A 16,116-nucleotide genomic window follows, 5' to 3' on the forward strand; every position below is an offset into this window, starting at 1 on the left:
GCCCCTTTTGCGACTGCAGAAAATTGAGAGGTGTCACCACTTGTTGCGTCACCTGTGATATATATGAGTATATAAGTGTAGCTGGAAACCCAAGGCTGCATACGTGACCTGGCTAGCCACCAAGACTGGCCCGGTAAAGCAGTAAGTGACCAGTATTGCCAAGCAGCGGAGTATCACTCATAGCATCACTCAGCTGACAAGGTGATATTTTATCAGTAAATGGCATCAATTGATTTTCTATTGCAGCAATGAGTGGTGCATTTTGTATTGCTGCATTTTGATAAATAGCCCTTTATCTATCTTGCTGCATCATATTGTGTATGAGGGAAATATCTCTGATCAGGAATCCAGAGCCACATTTATCAGGAAAATTTGTTAATCTCATGTATTAGGAATGGGATCTCTTAGAGTGGTATCACACGGGTTTATATGCTGCATCTATACATTTATAAAGCAATGAATTTTAAACATGGCATCACATGAGCAGCAGAGGCGTTTTAAGAGAGGAGGGGGCCCATTGCAGACTCAGTGTGGGCCCCCTCCTCCCTTTAGTGGTGCTGCAGTGTGTGCAGCAGATTCTGACTTAGTGCGCAAGTCTCTGGGAAAATAGCCGCCGCCGTTGTCCTAATACTATTTGCAGCACTCTGGAGACAACAAACAGGTATGTATAAAGACTGTATGGGTGCAGGGTGTGCGGTGTGGGCCCTGTGCCTCTGATGAGCAGCTAATACTGCCTCCAGTGTCTAAAGAAAAGTGTAATAATTGCTCATGTCAAATCAGAGGCATATTTAGAGAGGAGGGGGCCCGTGTTCACTCACCATCCAGGACCTCTTCCTCTCTCTCCGGCGTCCATGGCGTACTGACAGTTTCAGTACAGTCCAGGCACTAGCCTGTGCCCAGAGTCTACTGTGCATGAACAAAATGCCAGGAAAGTGGCCGCTTCGGCTATTTTCCAGGCGTTCTGTGTAGCACCACTCCATCCAACGTGGAACTTCAGAGAGTTAAGTATTAGAAACTATGGGAGCAGGGTGTGCGATGTGAGCCCCCCTGGACCCAGGGCCCCATGTGCCCTACACCCATTATAGATACGCCCCGTGTTAAATGCTGTTTCATAGGAACCCATTTGTGTCTGCCCTTGTCACACAGAGAGGGATATTAAATAGGTCCAAAATTACGGACCTGGCATAATTTCGACAAGTTTGCCTCTTAATTTAAAGCGGCAATCAGTTATATGGCAAAATTAAGTGGTGAAATTATACCATAATCTTGAAACCTATAGCACAGTGATAAAATATATTTTAAATTAAACATCTAGTATTTCCCTCATGCTGTATATAATGTTATACAACATTATCTATAGCCATTAGAATTGTTACAGAAATAACGTAATATCTAGGTTACCTTTACAATGATGTCTCTGGCTGCTGCGCCTGGTGCTTTAAATAGCTTACGTTGGAAGGTAAGTCTGCTGGTGATCATTTGGGTTAGGATGACACCAAACGAATACCAGTCAGCACCAGCGTTGTAGTTCTTGCCAGACCGCATCTACCAGAAGAGAGATAATAGTTATTATGGCTGTCACCAATCCCTCTCTAATTTACATTCTTTTATCTCACTGCCCCAGTCCATCACTCTATATAATAAGTGTTTATGTGGGGATAGAATACATGGAGGTAGAATAACAATACAATGTAATGCTCCAATTCAGAACACTGATGAGTGACTGTGCAAGCTTGTAATCATATTGGTATGTGCTGGGTTGTATGGGGAAGGCTGCATGTATACTATACAGGCATTACTATTACTCAGCTCCTTATTTCTTTATTTATATATCATAGATATTTCCCTGACCTGGGATATCAGGAATATAATAATAGTTACTGTCTTGTCTCTTACCTTACTCACCTTTTGTTATTATTTACATAGTAACATCACAAGACAACATTATAAATCACGTGACGATGATGATGGCCATCATTAGAAAGATCCAAATAAATAACTAAGAACTCCTTGTTATCCCCTCATAATGTGTAACCAGCACCAGTGCTATAGCCAGGACTTGGTACAGCTAAAGCAGAGGGACCACCAGGGGGTGTGGGGATTAGCTCTCTGCAGTGTTGGGTCACCAGTGATCTTGCAAATACAACTGTAACAACGTAAATCACATGTGAGAACCTGAAGTCTCACTAAGGGCCCGTACACATGTGACGATCAGACAACGATCAGATATCATTGTCTGATCATCCTGCATGTGCTGGATGTTCGATATTGAACATCCAGCAATATGCACCAACCCCCCAAACGATGTAACGACCCACGATCAACTATCGCGGGTCCCTATAGTAAACAGGCTAACCTGCTCGATATCGACCAGGTTGGCCTGCAAGCACAGACGATGGTCGATATTGATATCGACCATCCATGCCTGCATATCGACCATAGTTTGGTCTTTGTAGGAGTTAAAAAAAAAAGGACGATATAAACTATATCGTTAATATTTGCCCCATAAGAGATCTCTGACAATGGCTAATGGGCCTGATTCATAGATGTACACAATGCCAATGTTTCCGCAAGTGGAGCAATTATTTGCCACTACGCAGGTATCACGGTACATTACTGTAGTCATACGCTGCCAGTTATTAATCACAGTGTAATTGGCAGAGAGGGAGCATCTGGGGGTGACAACAGGAAGTGTCGGCAAAAAACACAAGTGTGTCTCGTCCATTTAGGGGTGTGTTACTTCCTGCCTCTGTGATCCCGTACACAGGTAACATGGGTCCGGCGTCTCAGTTATATAAAACTAGACTATTTTGTTATTAAACTGTATATTTTATTCATTTTGTTATTTGTTAAAAGTTGTCAAATAAAAGTGTTGAAAAATAGTATAAGACTCAGGGGCCTATTCATCAAAACATAATTATCACAAGTTCAAACACAGCTCGAAGTCAGGCTGGCTGCGGACTTTACTGCCATCCCCGTGGGTGTACGATTCGACCCCCCTCCCATCCCCCCCACAGGTGTTTGACCCTTCCCCCCCCGTGGGTGTCCATCCCCCCTCCTTCTCATTAGCCTGCTCACCTGTCTTCTTTCGGTGAGCTGGGCCACATGTCTGCAGAGCTCGGCTCTGGGGCTCGCCAGTGCACACACAGCAGGGAGTTCTGAATAGATTTGTGGCTGCCATGTAAATCTTAACAGCAGGGCCGCTGCAAGGTTTCTTGGCACCCTAGGCATTTCTTCAGCCTTGCGCCCCCCCACCCGCGGATAGCTACACAAACCCTTATACAGTGCCCCCAGTAGTGGCCCCCTATGCAGTGCTCCCAGTAGTGGTCCCCCTATGCAGTGCCACTTATATAATGCCCTCAGTAGTAGTCCCACCTACACATTGCCCCAGGTAGTGGTTCCCCCTATGCAGTGCCCTTTATATAATACCCCCCAGTAGTAGTAGCGCCTCCTGTGGAGTGCCACCAGCACTAATCCCCCTCGTGCAGTGCCCCCAGTTGCAGCCCCCCAGTAGTGCCCCCAGTAGTGATCCCCCCAGCAGTGCCCTCAGTCGTAGTCGTTCGGTGTCCCCAGTAGTAGCCTCCCCCCAGCAGTTCCCTCAGTAGTAGTCATTCGGTGTCCCCAGTAGTAGCCTCCCCCCAGCAGTGCCCCCAGTAGTAGCCTCCCCCCAGCAGTTCCCTCAGTAGTAGTCGTTCGGTGTCCCCAGTAGTAGCTTCCCCCCAGCAGTGCCCCCAGTAGTAGTCGTTCGGTGTCCCCAGTAGTAGCCTGTCTCCAGTAGTGCCCCCAGTAGTAGCCTCCCCCCAGCAGTTCCCTCAGTAGTAGTCGTTAGGTGTCCCCAGTAGTAGCCTCCCCCCAGGAGTGCCCCCAGTAGTGATCCCCCCCAGCAGTGCCCTCAGTAGTAGTCGTTCGGTGTCCCCAGTAGTAGCCTCCCCCCAGCAGTTCCCTCAGTAGTAGTCGTTCGGTGTCCCCAGTAGTAGGCTCCCCCCAGCAGTGCCCCCAGTAGTGATCGCCCCCCCAGCAGTAGTCCCAGGAAATCACACACGTAAAAAAAAAAAAATAACTCCACTTACCTTAATCCCCTCTCCGGCGTCCGCTCCTCTGTACCCCGGGCGGGCCTGCTCCGCATTATGGTAGAGACGTCATGACGTCTCTCCCATTACCCACTGCAGGAGCCGGAAGATGGCTCTGGCAGTGGGCGCAGCAGCAGCCGATGAGAGTCTGTCTGACTGTCACCGGCTGCTAAAACAAACACACAGCTGCCGGTGGCTGTGTGTTTGTTATACTAATAGTGTAGTGAAGACGGCACTTGTGTGCTGTCCACACTACCACCCTACAGTGGCCGGCGCTCTTAGGCAAATGCCTACGTTTGCCTAGTAGTAGCGCCAGCCCTGCTTAACAGGTTGCTGAGTAAACAGCAGTCTGTGAAGGTTATCGGGGGATGAACACCATCTCAGGGTGGTGGTCAGTAACACCATCAAGTTCCTGAAAAAATGCTTTTTCGGAACTTGATGAATAGCCCCGACACTTACTTTTCACAAAGGGGCCCCCACACAGGGTCGATGTGACCCTGCCGAGAACAGGTGTCCTGCGACACCTGTTCCCGGGTTAAGGCTCCGCAGCAGCAGTGGCTTTTCTACGGAATGCAGCAGCACAGTCAGTGCTGTTGCATCAGCTTTTGTCTAGGGAGGAGAGGGGCCAGCCGGCTCCACACTAGCGACTGCAGGGGGGTTTCTGAGTATCTAGAAAAAAACCCTGCTACACCGATTCCCCCCTACAGTGACTGGCCGCATAGGGGGCAGAGCCAATATGCAAGCTCCGCCCCCATATAACTGAAAATCACAGCATTACATCACGGGGGCGGGGCCTTATGAATCGAGGTGTCGGGCCTCTGTTGCAACCAGGAGTGGTCCTGCAGCAGCTGCTGCATCAAGTGAGGGTATGTTTGAGTACTGTTTCAGTGGGTGTGTGTGTATGTGTATGTATGTATGTGATTCTGTGTGTATATGTGTCATGGTGTATATGTGTAATGTCTTAATGTGTGTATATATATATATATATATGTATTAGTGTGTATGTGTTAATGTGTATATAGGCGGGATGTACTAAAGGAAAAATACGGTAAAAACCCCTTTTTTGGGGTTTTTACCGTATTTCCATATGTGCTAAGCCCCGCCCACCCTTTTTTCGGCGCGGAGGGTAACACCAGAAAAACCTGGCATTACCCTATAGAAGCCTATGGGCTTCTTACCGGACCCCGCACCCGACACTTCGCCGTTGCCCCGCCGTCGCCATGCGCTGGCCCCCACTCACCTGCTGTCCATGGTCGCTGGCCCGCGCTCCTCCTGGGTCCTCCATCTCCTCCTACTCCTAATCTTCTTCTGGGTGCGGGAGGAGGAGCCCGGGGCTTCCTGCACATGTGACCAGCAGGAAGCTCCCGGGGCTCAGAGGGGATGGGGTCCCACAGAGACCCTGTCACCAGGCGTCGGGTGCTTCGCAAAGGGCAACTCTTATCGCAAGAGCTGTCCTTTGCGATACTAATCGCATATGTTAGTAGATATGTGATTAGTAAGGTTGCGGTAACTGGCGGAATGGTCACTGCAACCTTAGTACATCCCGCCCTATATGTGTTGGAATGGGTATGTAATGCCAGCTGTTGGGATGCCTCCTGTCAGAATACCGACAGCGGCATCCCGATGATTGGTATCCAAACGGGTCGGGAAAGTATACTTACCCTCTCTACTTCCCCCCCCTAACCCTCCCCGTTTTGTGCCTAACCCTAGCCCACCCCCAATAGGGCCTAACCCTAACCACCCAAAAACCTAACCCTAATTACGCTCCCGAAACCTAACCCTCCCCCCAGACTTACTAATGCTAAGGACACCCCAGACTTACTTCATTCGGGCACGCGTCCTTCAGTGTTCCGGCGTCAGGATTAAATAGGTGTCGGTATTTCGACGCCTATCTTAAGTTCCTATCGGGGTTTCCTTGTCGGTATACATAACTACATCCCTATGTGTAAGTGTGTGTATACTGTTTATATGTGAGTGTATGTTTTATATATATGGTAGGCATCCTGGATCTTCAAACTGGATACGGTTTCCCCTAGAGGGTTAAACGAACGCATATCATGGAACATGCTTTTATGAATGAAATTCTTTGGAATCAGTACATCATGCATATATTGTTTGCTCTAAATTTATTATGCTTTTGAGCTATTATAATACAGTATATTTATATGTAGTTACATATGTGAAAATCGTCTTTGTGCTACTTATATTTTCTATACACTATTTGGCATTGATATTTGTTTTTAACAAATTGATTGATTTAAACCTCTTCTTTTCAAACTCGGTTTTTCTAATCTTGTCTTTTTCTGTTCTATCTTCACGTGTTCTCTACAGGCAGGTCAGAGCCGGGCAAGCGTCTAAGGTTTCCATGACAACCGCCGAGAATGTGAGCTGTTGCGTCATCATGATGCGCTGCTTGCTCCCTCCGGTTTCGTGCACCTGGCGGCCCTGCCTGGTCTACAATCACTTCCATGGTGGGGATATAAGGTAAGGTGACTAATTGTCTCACTTCTTATGTATTCCTGACGACGGGGCTTGATAGCCCAGAAACGTTGAATAAATCTACACTCTGATCGGAAGTCCTGCAGCATTTCAGTGATATATATATATATATATATATATATATTTAGGACTCCCCTAAAGGCTCCATGTGGGGCTTTCAGGGGGAAGGGAAGGGTAGGCTCTGTATGGTTTGGAGAGGGCCCACACCATTTAGTTGCCCTGGGGCCACCACAAGCCTTAATCTGGCCCTGGTAACGTGTCTACAGTACACATTGCCTATAAATGCATTGTGACATCTTGTTGCACGGCTGCAATGGTGCTTTTTATCAGGAGACAACACGTGCTGGTCTCAGCTTTCAGTTTTCCTGGTGAGGAGAAAACATTGCCATGTACAGTATGTGTCAGTGTAGAGACAGATTCAATTATCCCCAGGACTTACCACACGGCTGCAGCTCCTGGGTTTAATGCTCAGAGCTATTTAATTACTTACCAATATCTGCCAGCAGTAAGCCCGCAGCTCATTTATAGCCTGTCTAATTTGAGATGGTAAAAGCAGCTGAATGACAGCTGTAATAGGAATATTACAAATGTCCTCTGCTGATATGGAAACTGTTGTATGAAATCCTCGTTATTGGATAGTTTGTAGGTTTAATGTACAGGTGTTCTTACAGTGTGCCTTTTGTAGCCATATTGCCTTACACCAGGCTTCTCTATGAAATGTGAGTAGTTACATGAGTAACAGTAGGAAATCCTGTGCACCTCACCTCAGGAGCGATGTAGCCACGTGTTCCTGCGTATCCATTGGCTGTTCTGTCTCCCAGCATGTTTTCAATTGCAAGACCGAAGTCTGCAATCTTCAGATGACCCGTTTCAGCAACTAGAATGTTTTCAGGCTTGAGGTCTCTGTGAAGAAAATACAATCTTTGTATGCACTGAGACTATTGGTCATACCATTAAAGCAGATATATTGGCCATCTACTATGCTGCACAGTCAATGCAATATGTCTGTGAATGATGTCGTTCACAGACATATCAGGGGTACACACCTGATGACATGCTCGCGATTTATCGGTCATTCAATTGAACAGCGGATATAACGCCCAGTGTGTACCCAGTATAAGATGTAGGTGGAAATATGTGGCAATGAATAAAAGTATAATATGTAAAAAGTAGAGCGCAGGCAGACCTGATAATAAATATATCACATTCTGCATATTACAATCCATACTTATATACTTATATTATACCATTGTTATAGTGTAGCTTTATACTTACCGATGGACTATGCCCTTGGAATGTAGGTATTGAACCCCACATACAATCTCCGCTCCATAGAACCTGATAGAAAGAGAATAAATCAATGTTTCATTGTTAGGATGCTTACGTAATGGCACAGAAATTTCAAGTCAACACTCCCTATGTATTCTGACCATGTCCCTGTCATTTGTTTATATTTACTAACTAATTTCTCTTTGGTGATCCCTATCACTAATCTAACAGTATTCACCTCGCTATAAGATCGGCCAACTTGCATGCCCGCAGGCAAATAGCACCTTTCTAAGTGATCAGCTCCACCCCAGCTCTATCCTAATTGGATGGTGTTATACCAATGTGTCCTTCTCCCTGCATCTGACAGCTGCCTCCTTTCCTATATAAAGCTGACTCGCCCCGCTGTTCTCTCTGACCTGCCTAATGGAGCCGAGCCTGAGATCTGGCAACAAGAGTGAGAGCAGAATCTCCTCCAAACACATGTGGTGAGTAATATATGTATACATTACTATAGGGACATTCCTCATCAAGTGACAAATGTAAATTACCTTTCTGATTGTGGGCCTGATTCAGAGCCGGACGCTATTTGCGCTCGTTCGTTCAGAAAAAGGGGCCGGATATTTAAATAGAGCGCTCGCTCTTTGCGGTGTGTTGACGCCTCTATGTCTGAACGAGCGAACGAAACATGCGCTCGCTATTTTTTAAAAAACGCCCCCTGGCCGCTCGCATCCTACGTCATCTCCGCTATTTATTAGATTAATCGAGTACATCGAAAGGCGTATGAACCGCTCGCAGTACTTGTGGTAGGATTTTCCTACCGCAATCATGCGAGCAGTTCAGGCTAAAAGACAACCAAGTGACGTGGTCGATGACGCTGCTTTGTTAATTATGCACACCCTTAAAATGCCGTTTTGATTTCGGATCTCCACTCCCCGTTTTCAAGCACCTTCCCCTGTTACCACTCACAAACGCCTCATCCTGTCACTCAAAATAGCAGGCATTCGCTATTTTGCGAGCACACAATTTCCGACCGCAATGACTGGTTCGCGCATGCATATTACAACCCATATGCATGCGCAGTTGTGTGAACATCGCTCGGAGCAAACGAGCGGCCGCTTACGAGCGGCTCTGAATCAGGCCCTGTGTCCCAATTATACATCTCATGTAGCTTTTGCTTTATAAGTGTTTGACAATGTAAAAATGTGGGTAATATTGGCATTGGTGAGCATATGATTCTGAGTGGGACCCAGCCGCATCCGTGTGTGCGTCTTTTGGTGGTCGCCCATTGGTGACTTTATGCCAATGATGCTACAAAGTCCTTCCCTGGTGTACACCTGTGCCTACGAATGTGCAAGGACAGAGACACCCACTGTCAGCACCCGTAATGCTGAAATACAATTGGTCATACCACTGACACTGGCACCAGCCCTATGGCAGATGCAGTTTCCCCATCCGAGTACGGCCTCCTATATGAGCGGCTGAGCTGGCAATTTATGACTTTTAAGGTCCATCGACAGCCTGTCCAATTACTTTATTTCATATTATTCACGGGAGTTTTTAGTTTTTCTTGCTAGATTTCTACACATTTTATATGTATATGTGTAATTATTTGTAATATAATTATTTTTAATAATATTATAAATAATGACACTTATACATAGAAAATGAAATATCAAATAAATATATTTATACATGTTTTCCTTTTTCCTGTTTGATACACCAGCGCCTGGCATAATTCTCCTGGTATAAGTGGTTGTGAGTCTGTGTACACAACCATTTTCAATGACATGCCCATGACACAATGGCACACCCATGACCTGCCCATAGCACACACTCATGACCCGCCCATGGCACATCCATGGAAACGCCCATGACATCTTGTTTGTGACATGCCCATGATGACACATTGATACGCCCATGACACACCCATGAGATGCCCGTTACATGCCCATGAGAAGGGCCATCTCTGTGTATGCTCTAAGCCACCTCCCTGTCACCGCCCAGGAACGCCAACTACATTGGCAGCACATTTCTGAGACTGTGTCTCCTGTGCCCCTCAATTGCAGCTCTGACCCTGTGCGCACACTATTTGGGCACATGCGCAGTGCGACATAGATTCATGCACAGAAATCGGCAATGTGTGCAACTCAGAGTTAGGCCCTTCATATTCTCAGGTTAGGATCAACATATTTAAACAAATAAATACATTTTGCTTAGAACATAATATCATTTGCTATACCACATGGCAGGGCCGAAGCTAGGATATCTGTTACCTGGGGCAAGGCAGTAATTTCTACTTCAGGGTCCATAGGGTATCCACAGGATACCTTGGGGTATAGGTGTGACGTCAGTCGCGGGGCACCATAGAGTTAAGCTTTTCAGCCTCCCAGGATGCACTAGGGTCCCCCTCCTATTCGCCGCCCCCGAGCCAAGGCACCTCAGTTTAGTTTGGTGCCCGGCCGGCGTCGGGTGCACCTGTCGGAGTGGGGGCTAGAAGAGCCCCTGAAGCTTTCTTCAGTGCAGCTGTGGCTGCACATCTGGATGTACAGCATGGACAGTCAGTCCTGACGTCCATGCTGTCTTCCCTACACCCCCTCCGGTACCAGAACGCCGGTACCGATCCGGGGATGCTGGTGAGCATCTGGGGTCACAGCTAGCGGTGACCCCAGATGTTCCGGACCATGGCCGGATCCAAGGGGGACAAAGGTAAGCAGCGGGGTCCCGCGGTGGGTCCCCGCTGGTCACATGGTCCTAAGTCCCCAGGCAGGGGGCTCCCTGGGGACTGGCTGCAGCGTGGAGCCAGGCGACCAACCTGCGCTTTCCAATACCCCCTGGGACAGCGGACCGCAGCAGAGCGGTAGCGCTGCGGCGTCCCAGGGGTTAAATGCATGCCAGGGGAGCGCGCCTTCCCTGTCTCACAGCCGGCACCTCCCCCGCTGCACACAGCCCTCTCTGCATGCTGCCGACTGGTCCTGTGGCAGCGCTCCTCCCCCAGGCCAGCCTCCTCTCTGCTCCTCGGCGGCCAGCTTCTCCAGAACGCATGGTGAACGCTGCTGGAAGCGCTGGACGGAAGCATCGTGGTCTGGGTCCCCCCGCATACCTCTCCTCCGCTGTGGCTCAGGTCTGTGTATGCAGCGCTGTGTCCTACCAGGCCCTGTGTCTGTGTAGTTGAGTGATCAGCGCTGTTAGTGCAGGAATTGTTATTTCTCTGCATTGTATGTGACTGTGCTAGCGCTGCCTGTAACTTTTCTTCTCTAAACTGTCAGCTTTATTACTGTCCCTGTTCTTTCTGCTAAAGCCCTTGCGGTGCGGTGCTGCAGGGTGGTCTCTTGCCTATTTAATACTTAATTGGTGAGAGAGGTCACATACGTGGTGCCATCATGTCTGAAAGTGATTTTCCCCTCCGGCTACAGTGTACCACGTGCAAAGTACCGTTAGCGGAGGGGGAGGGTAGCACGGAGGGCCTTTGCCGGCAGTGTTTGTCCATGGCGCGGCCTATTACGGTTACAGCATCGGTACAGGAGCCGCCCTGGGCTTGTTTCGCTCAGGCGTTAACAGCTTTAGTGGGCCAGTTAGCTCCGCAGCCCGCGTTTACTCCGATGGGTTTGTCCCAGCAGTCTGTGGTGTCGTCACCCATGCAGGGGTTCCCACGACAATTGGTGGTACCCCACAGTCTCCCTATTTCCCCGCTCCCGGGTTCTCAGGAGCCAGCGTGGGTTAACTCCCTGATGAGTTCTGTACAGCACTTGTCGGATGTGTTGCAAGGGGAGTCTGTGATGCGGCCTCATAAAAGGCCGGTGGCGTCTCTGTCCGCTCCTTATGAGCATGACGAAGGGACGTCTGATGATGGGGAGATTCTGGATCCTTACGATCAGGAACCTCTCCATACTAAGGACGCTGATGCTAAGTCCAAAGTATATATTCCTGGACTTATTCGGGCGGTCCGCACAGCCTTGGTGATTGAGGACGAAGTTCCCCCAGCGGCTAAATCTAAGTATGCCTTTTTCAAAGATGTGAAGGGCGATGCCACAGTCTTTCCTCTTTCGGGTCAGTTGGTGGACCATTTAGAGGAGGCGTGGAAACAGCCTGGCAAGCGATACCAGCCGCAGAGACACCTGGCGGTGGCTTATCCGTTCGCGGATAATTATTTTGCTAAGTGGGAATCCCCTCCACAGGTGGATTCTCACGTGACCCGTCTTGTCCGTAGTGCCACATTGCCGATGCCATCCATGTCCTCCCTTAAGGATGCTACGGACCGCAAGGTAGAAATCTGCCTGAAGTCCGCTTATTCCCTTGCAGGGGGGGCAGCACGGCCGGCTATGGCCATTTGCTGGGTTGCCAGAGCGATGGAGCGCTGGGCGGATTCATTAGAGGCTTCTTTTGAATCCGACTGTCCGGCCGAACAGGCGGAGTTGATTGGCAATCTCCGTGATTCGGCCACCTACATCAACGAGGCGGCTCTAGACATTAGTACTCTGGTGTCTAGAATTTCTTCAGCAGCGGTAGCTGCTCGTCGCACCTTGTGGCTGCGATCCTGGAAGGCGGACGCAGATTCCAAGAAAGGTCTGGAAGCGTTGCCGTTTACCGGAGAAGTTCTCTTCGGTCCGGATCTGGATAAGATTGTGGCCACGCTGGCGGCAGCCAAATCTGCTTGTCTCCCGTCGGCCGCTGCTCCTTCTGGTTCTGGACCATCGTCCTTTCAGTCATCTAGGGCCCAGGGCAGGCCCAAACCACAGTCGTTTCCTCGACAGGCTGGCCCTAAGAAATCGGTCAAGCCCCGGAAGCAGGCATGGAGTACCAGACGTCCGGCCCCCAAGCCAGATGACAAGCCTGCGGCCTGACGGTCCGGGCCTCCCTTTGGGGGATCCCAGGGTGTGAGGCCGCCTGCTACAGTTCGCCCAGTGTTGGTCGACCACTACGACAGACACTTGGGTTCTGGAGGTGGTTTCCCACGGATACGCCCTCTCCTTCGGCACAGACCCCCGGCTCGCTTCTTCACCACGGGTCTACCATCAGACCGGAACAAGGCTACGGAGCTGCGGAAGGTATTGCACACTATGCTCCAGGCTGGAGTTATAGTGCCTGTTCCATTCTCCCAGAGGGGCCAGGGTTTCTATTCAAATCTATTTTTGGTACAGAAACCCAATGGGTCATATCGTCCGATTCTCAACCTCAAAGCACTCAACAAGTCTTTGCGGGTCCCGAAGTTTCGGATGGAGACCCTACGGTCAATCATTCTGGCGCTGGAACCTGGGGACTACATGGTGTCATTGGACATACAGGACACTTACCTGCATGTCCCTATTCTTTTGCGCCATCAACAGTTCCTCAGGTTTGCAATCCGCAGCGACCACTTCCAGTTTCGGGCGTTACCTTTTGGCCTGGCAACAGCACCACGTGTTTTCACCAAGGTGATGGCGGTCATGGCGGCTTCTCTGCGGCTGCAGGGAGTCCGCATGTTGCCGTATTTGGACGACCTGTTATTGGTGGCAGGATCTCCAGAGCTCCTGTTACGCCACTTGGACCTGACCATTGCACTGCTGCAACGGCACGGCTGGCTAATCAACTGGCAGAAGTCCACTCTAATCCTGTCTCGGAGGATTCTGCATCTTGGAGCATTATTGGACTCGGGACAGCAAAGGATCTTCGTGACGGAGGAAAAGATCTCTGCTTTACAGTCACGGGTGCGCAGTTGCCTGCACAGCCGCCGGGTGTCCTTACACTCGGCGATGAGGTTACTGGGCTCCATGGTGTCGGTGTTCGACATGGTGGAATACGCCCAGTTTCACTCCAGACCTCTGCAGCACCTGATCCTGTCCAAGTGGTACGGGCTGCCTCAGTCTCTGAAGTCCCAGACGATTGTGCTCACCCCGGAGGTTCGCCTGTCCCTTGCGTGGTGGTTACAGACGACCCACCTCAACAAGGGACGTCCGTTCTGGGTTCCAAATTGGGTCCTGTTGACAACGGACGCCAGTCTTCGGGGCTGGGGAGCAGTTTCGGGTCCACACTTGTTCCAGGGCAGGTGGACGCCGACAGAAGCGGAGCTTCCAATAAATATCTTGGAACTCCGTGCGGTCTTCAATGCTCTCCAGCAGGCACAGCGGTTTCTCCAGGGTCGCCCGGTGCAGGTCCAGTCGGACAACGCTACCACCGTGGCCTACATAAACAGGCAAGGAGGAACTCGCAGTCGGGCGGCTCTCGTAGAGGTCTCTCGGATCCTGGTTTGGGCGGAGCGCAATCTTCCGGCCATATCAGCGGTCTTCATCCCGGGAGTGCTAAATTGGGAGGCGGACTTTCTAAGTCGCCAAGACGTTCATCCGGGGGAATGGTCCCTGCACCCGGACATTTTTCAACTACTGGTGGACAGGTGGGGTCTTCCAGAAATCGACCTCATGGCGTCCCGGCACAACAACAAGTTGCCGGTGTACGGGTCTCGCACAAGAGACGAAGGGGCGTCTCTGGTGGATGCTCTGTCCGTCCGGTGGACGTTCCGGTTCGCATACCTGTTCCCTCCGGTCTCCCTTCTTCCACGGGTAATCCGGAAATTCAAACAGGAAGGAGGGACGCTCCTGTTGATAGCTCCCGCGTGGCCCAGACGGCACTGGTTCTCAGACCTTCAGGGTCTGTCCGTGGACAGTCCTCTGAGGTTGCCGCTACGACCGGACCTTCTGTCTCAGGGTCCTTGCCTTCACCCGGACCTGACTCGGCTGTCTTTGACGGCGTGGCTGTTGAGACGGCCATGCTGAGGTCCCGGGGGTTTTCCAGCTCTGTGGTGCGTACCATGTTACGAGCTCGGAAACCGTCTTCCGCGAGGATATACCATCGCGTGTGGCATACGTTCTTCCAGTGGTGTCGACCGAGAGGTTATGCACCGCGGGAGTTTCGTCTGTCTCGGATTCTCGCCTTCCTGCAAGCGGGACTAGATCATGGGCTTCGCCTTGCTTCTTTGAAGGTACAGGTTTCGGCCCTATCTGTCTGTTTCACCGTAGGATTGCTACAATCCCGGATGTGCACACCTTTATGCAGGGTGTTCTCCGCATTCAGCCGCCCTTTGTTCCACCTGTGGCGCCTTGGGATTTGGCTGTGGTCCTGAGGGCTCTCCAAGGACCGCCGTTTGAACCACTGGGCTCAGTGGATCTTAAATGGCTAACAGCTAAGACTGTTTTCCTTCTGGCCATTGCTTCGGCCAGACGTGTTTCTGAGTTAGGGGCTCTTTCTTGTAGACCCCCTTTCTTGGTTTTTCATGGGAACAGGGCAGTGCTCCGCACTCGGCCCGAGTTTCTTCCCAAGGTTGTTTCCCAGTTTCATGTTAACGAGGAAATAGTTGTTCCGGCCTTTAACTCACCGGGTCTTTCCGTGGGTGAGGCCTCTTTGGATGTTGTGCGGGCCTTAAGGACTTATGTTGACCGCACTTCTTCGTTTAGGAAGTCGGACGCTTTGTTTGTCCTCTATGGCTTCCGTAAAAAGGGTTGGCCTGCTTCAAAGCAAAGTTTGGCAGCCTGGATCCGTATGGCTATTTCTGAAGCTTATCTTCATGAAGGCCTACCGGTCCCACCTTCTCTGAAGGCTCATTCCACTAGGTCTGTGGGTCCTTCGTGGGCAGCTCGACGTGGTGCCTCGGCAGTTCAGATCTGCAAGGCTGCTACGTGGTCCTCTGTCCATACCTTCGTGAGGTATTACAGGTTTGACACCTTCGCCTCTCAGGATGCTTCCTTCGGGCAGCGGATTCTCCTTTCTGCACAGGAGCGTCCCCACCCTTAAAGGATACTGCTTTGGGACATCCCCAAGGTATCCTGTGGATACCCTATGGACCCTGAAGTAGAAAATATGAGATATGGTAAGAACTTACCCTTGTTATCTCTATTTCTACGAAGTCCATAGGGTTCCACAGGACGCCTGCCCTGTCGCACCTGTGCTGCAGATGGGCTTTGCTCTGGTCACCGGTTTTCCGTCTCCCTCTGGTGAGAATGTGATTCTTGTATGTGTCCAGATCTTTTTTCTCTCTCTTCCTTCTCCTCCTCCGGCCTATGGCTTGATAACTAACTGAGGTGCCTTGGCTCGGGGGTGGGGTATAGGAGGGGGACCCTAGTGCATCCTGGGAGGCTGAAAAGCTTAACTCTATGGTGCCCAGCGACTGACGTCACACCTATACCCAAGGCATCCTGTGGAACCCTATGGACTTCGTAGAAATAGAGATAACAAGGGTAAGTTCTTACCATATCTCATATTTTTGCACCTCCTCCCTTCATGTACCTGGATTTGTCCTTGCTCCTCCATA

General features: G+C 50.1%; 1 protein-coding gene across 3 annotated transcripts in view; it reads right to left on the reverse strand.

The window, feature by feature from the left end:
• The window catches only part of LOC148517924 (protein kinase C delta type-like), a 52,647-nt gene that overhangs the window by 15,612 nt on the left and 20,919 nt on the right, over positions 1 to 16,116 (reverse strand). For all 3 annotated transcript variants that reach the window (XM_088478084.1, XM_088478085.1, XM_088478086.1), the window contains 3 exons: positions 7,845 to 7,907; positions 7,334 to 7,472; positions 1,402 to 1,545 (listed from right to left, as the gene is read on the reverse strand). In XM_088478084.1, the coding sequence (XP_088334210.1) occupies positions 1,402 to 1,545; positions 7,334 to 7,472; positions 7,845 to 7,907 (346 nt within the window). The remainder of the gene's footprint in view (positions 1 to 1,401; positions 1,546 to 7,333; positions 7,473 to 7,844; positions 7,908 to 16,116) is intronic.

The sequence above is a fragment of the Taudactylus pleione genome, unplaced genomic scaffold, assembly GCF_031769625.1.
Source record: "Taudactylus pleione unplaced genomic scaffold, aTauple2 ptg000206l, whole genome shotgun sequence".
Lineage (NCBI taxonomy): Eukaryota > Metazoa > Chordata > Amphibia > Anura > Myobatrachidae > Taudactylus > Taudactylus pleione.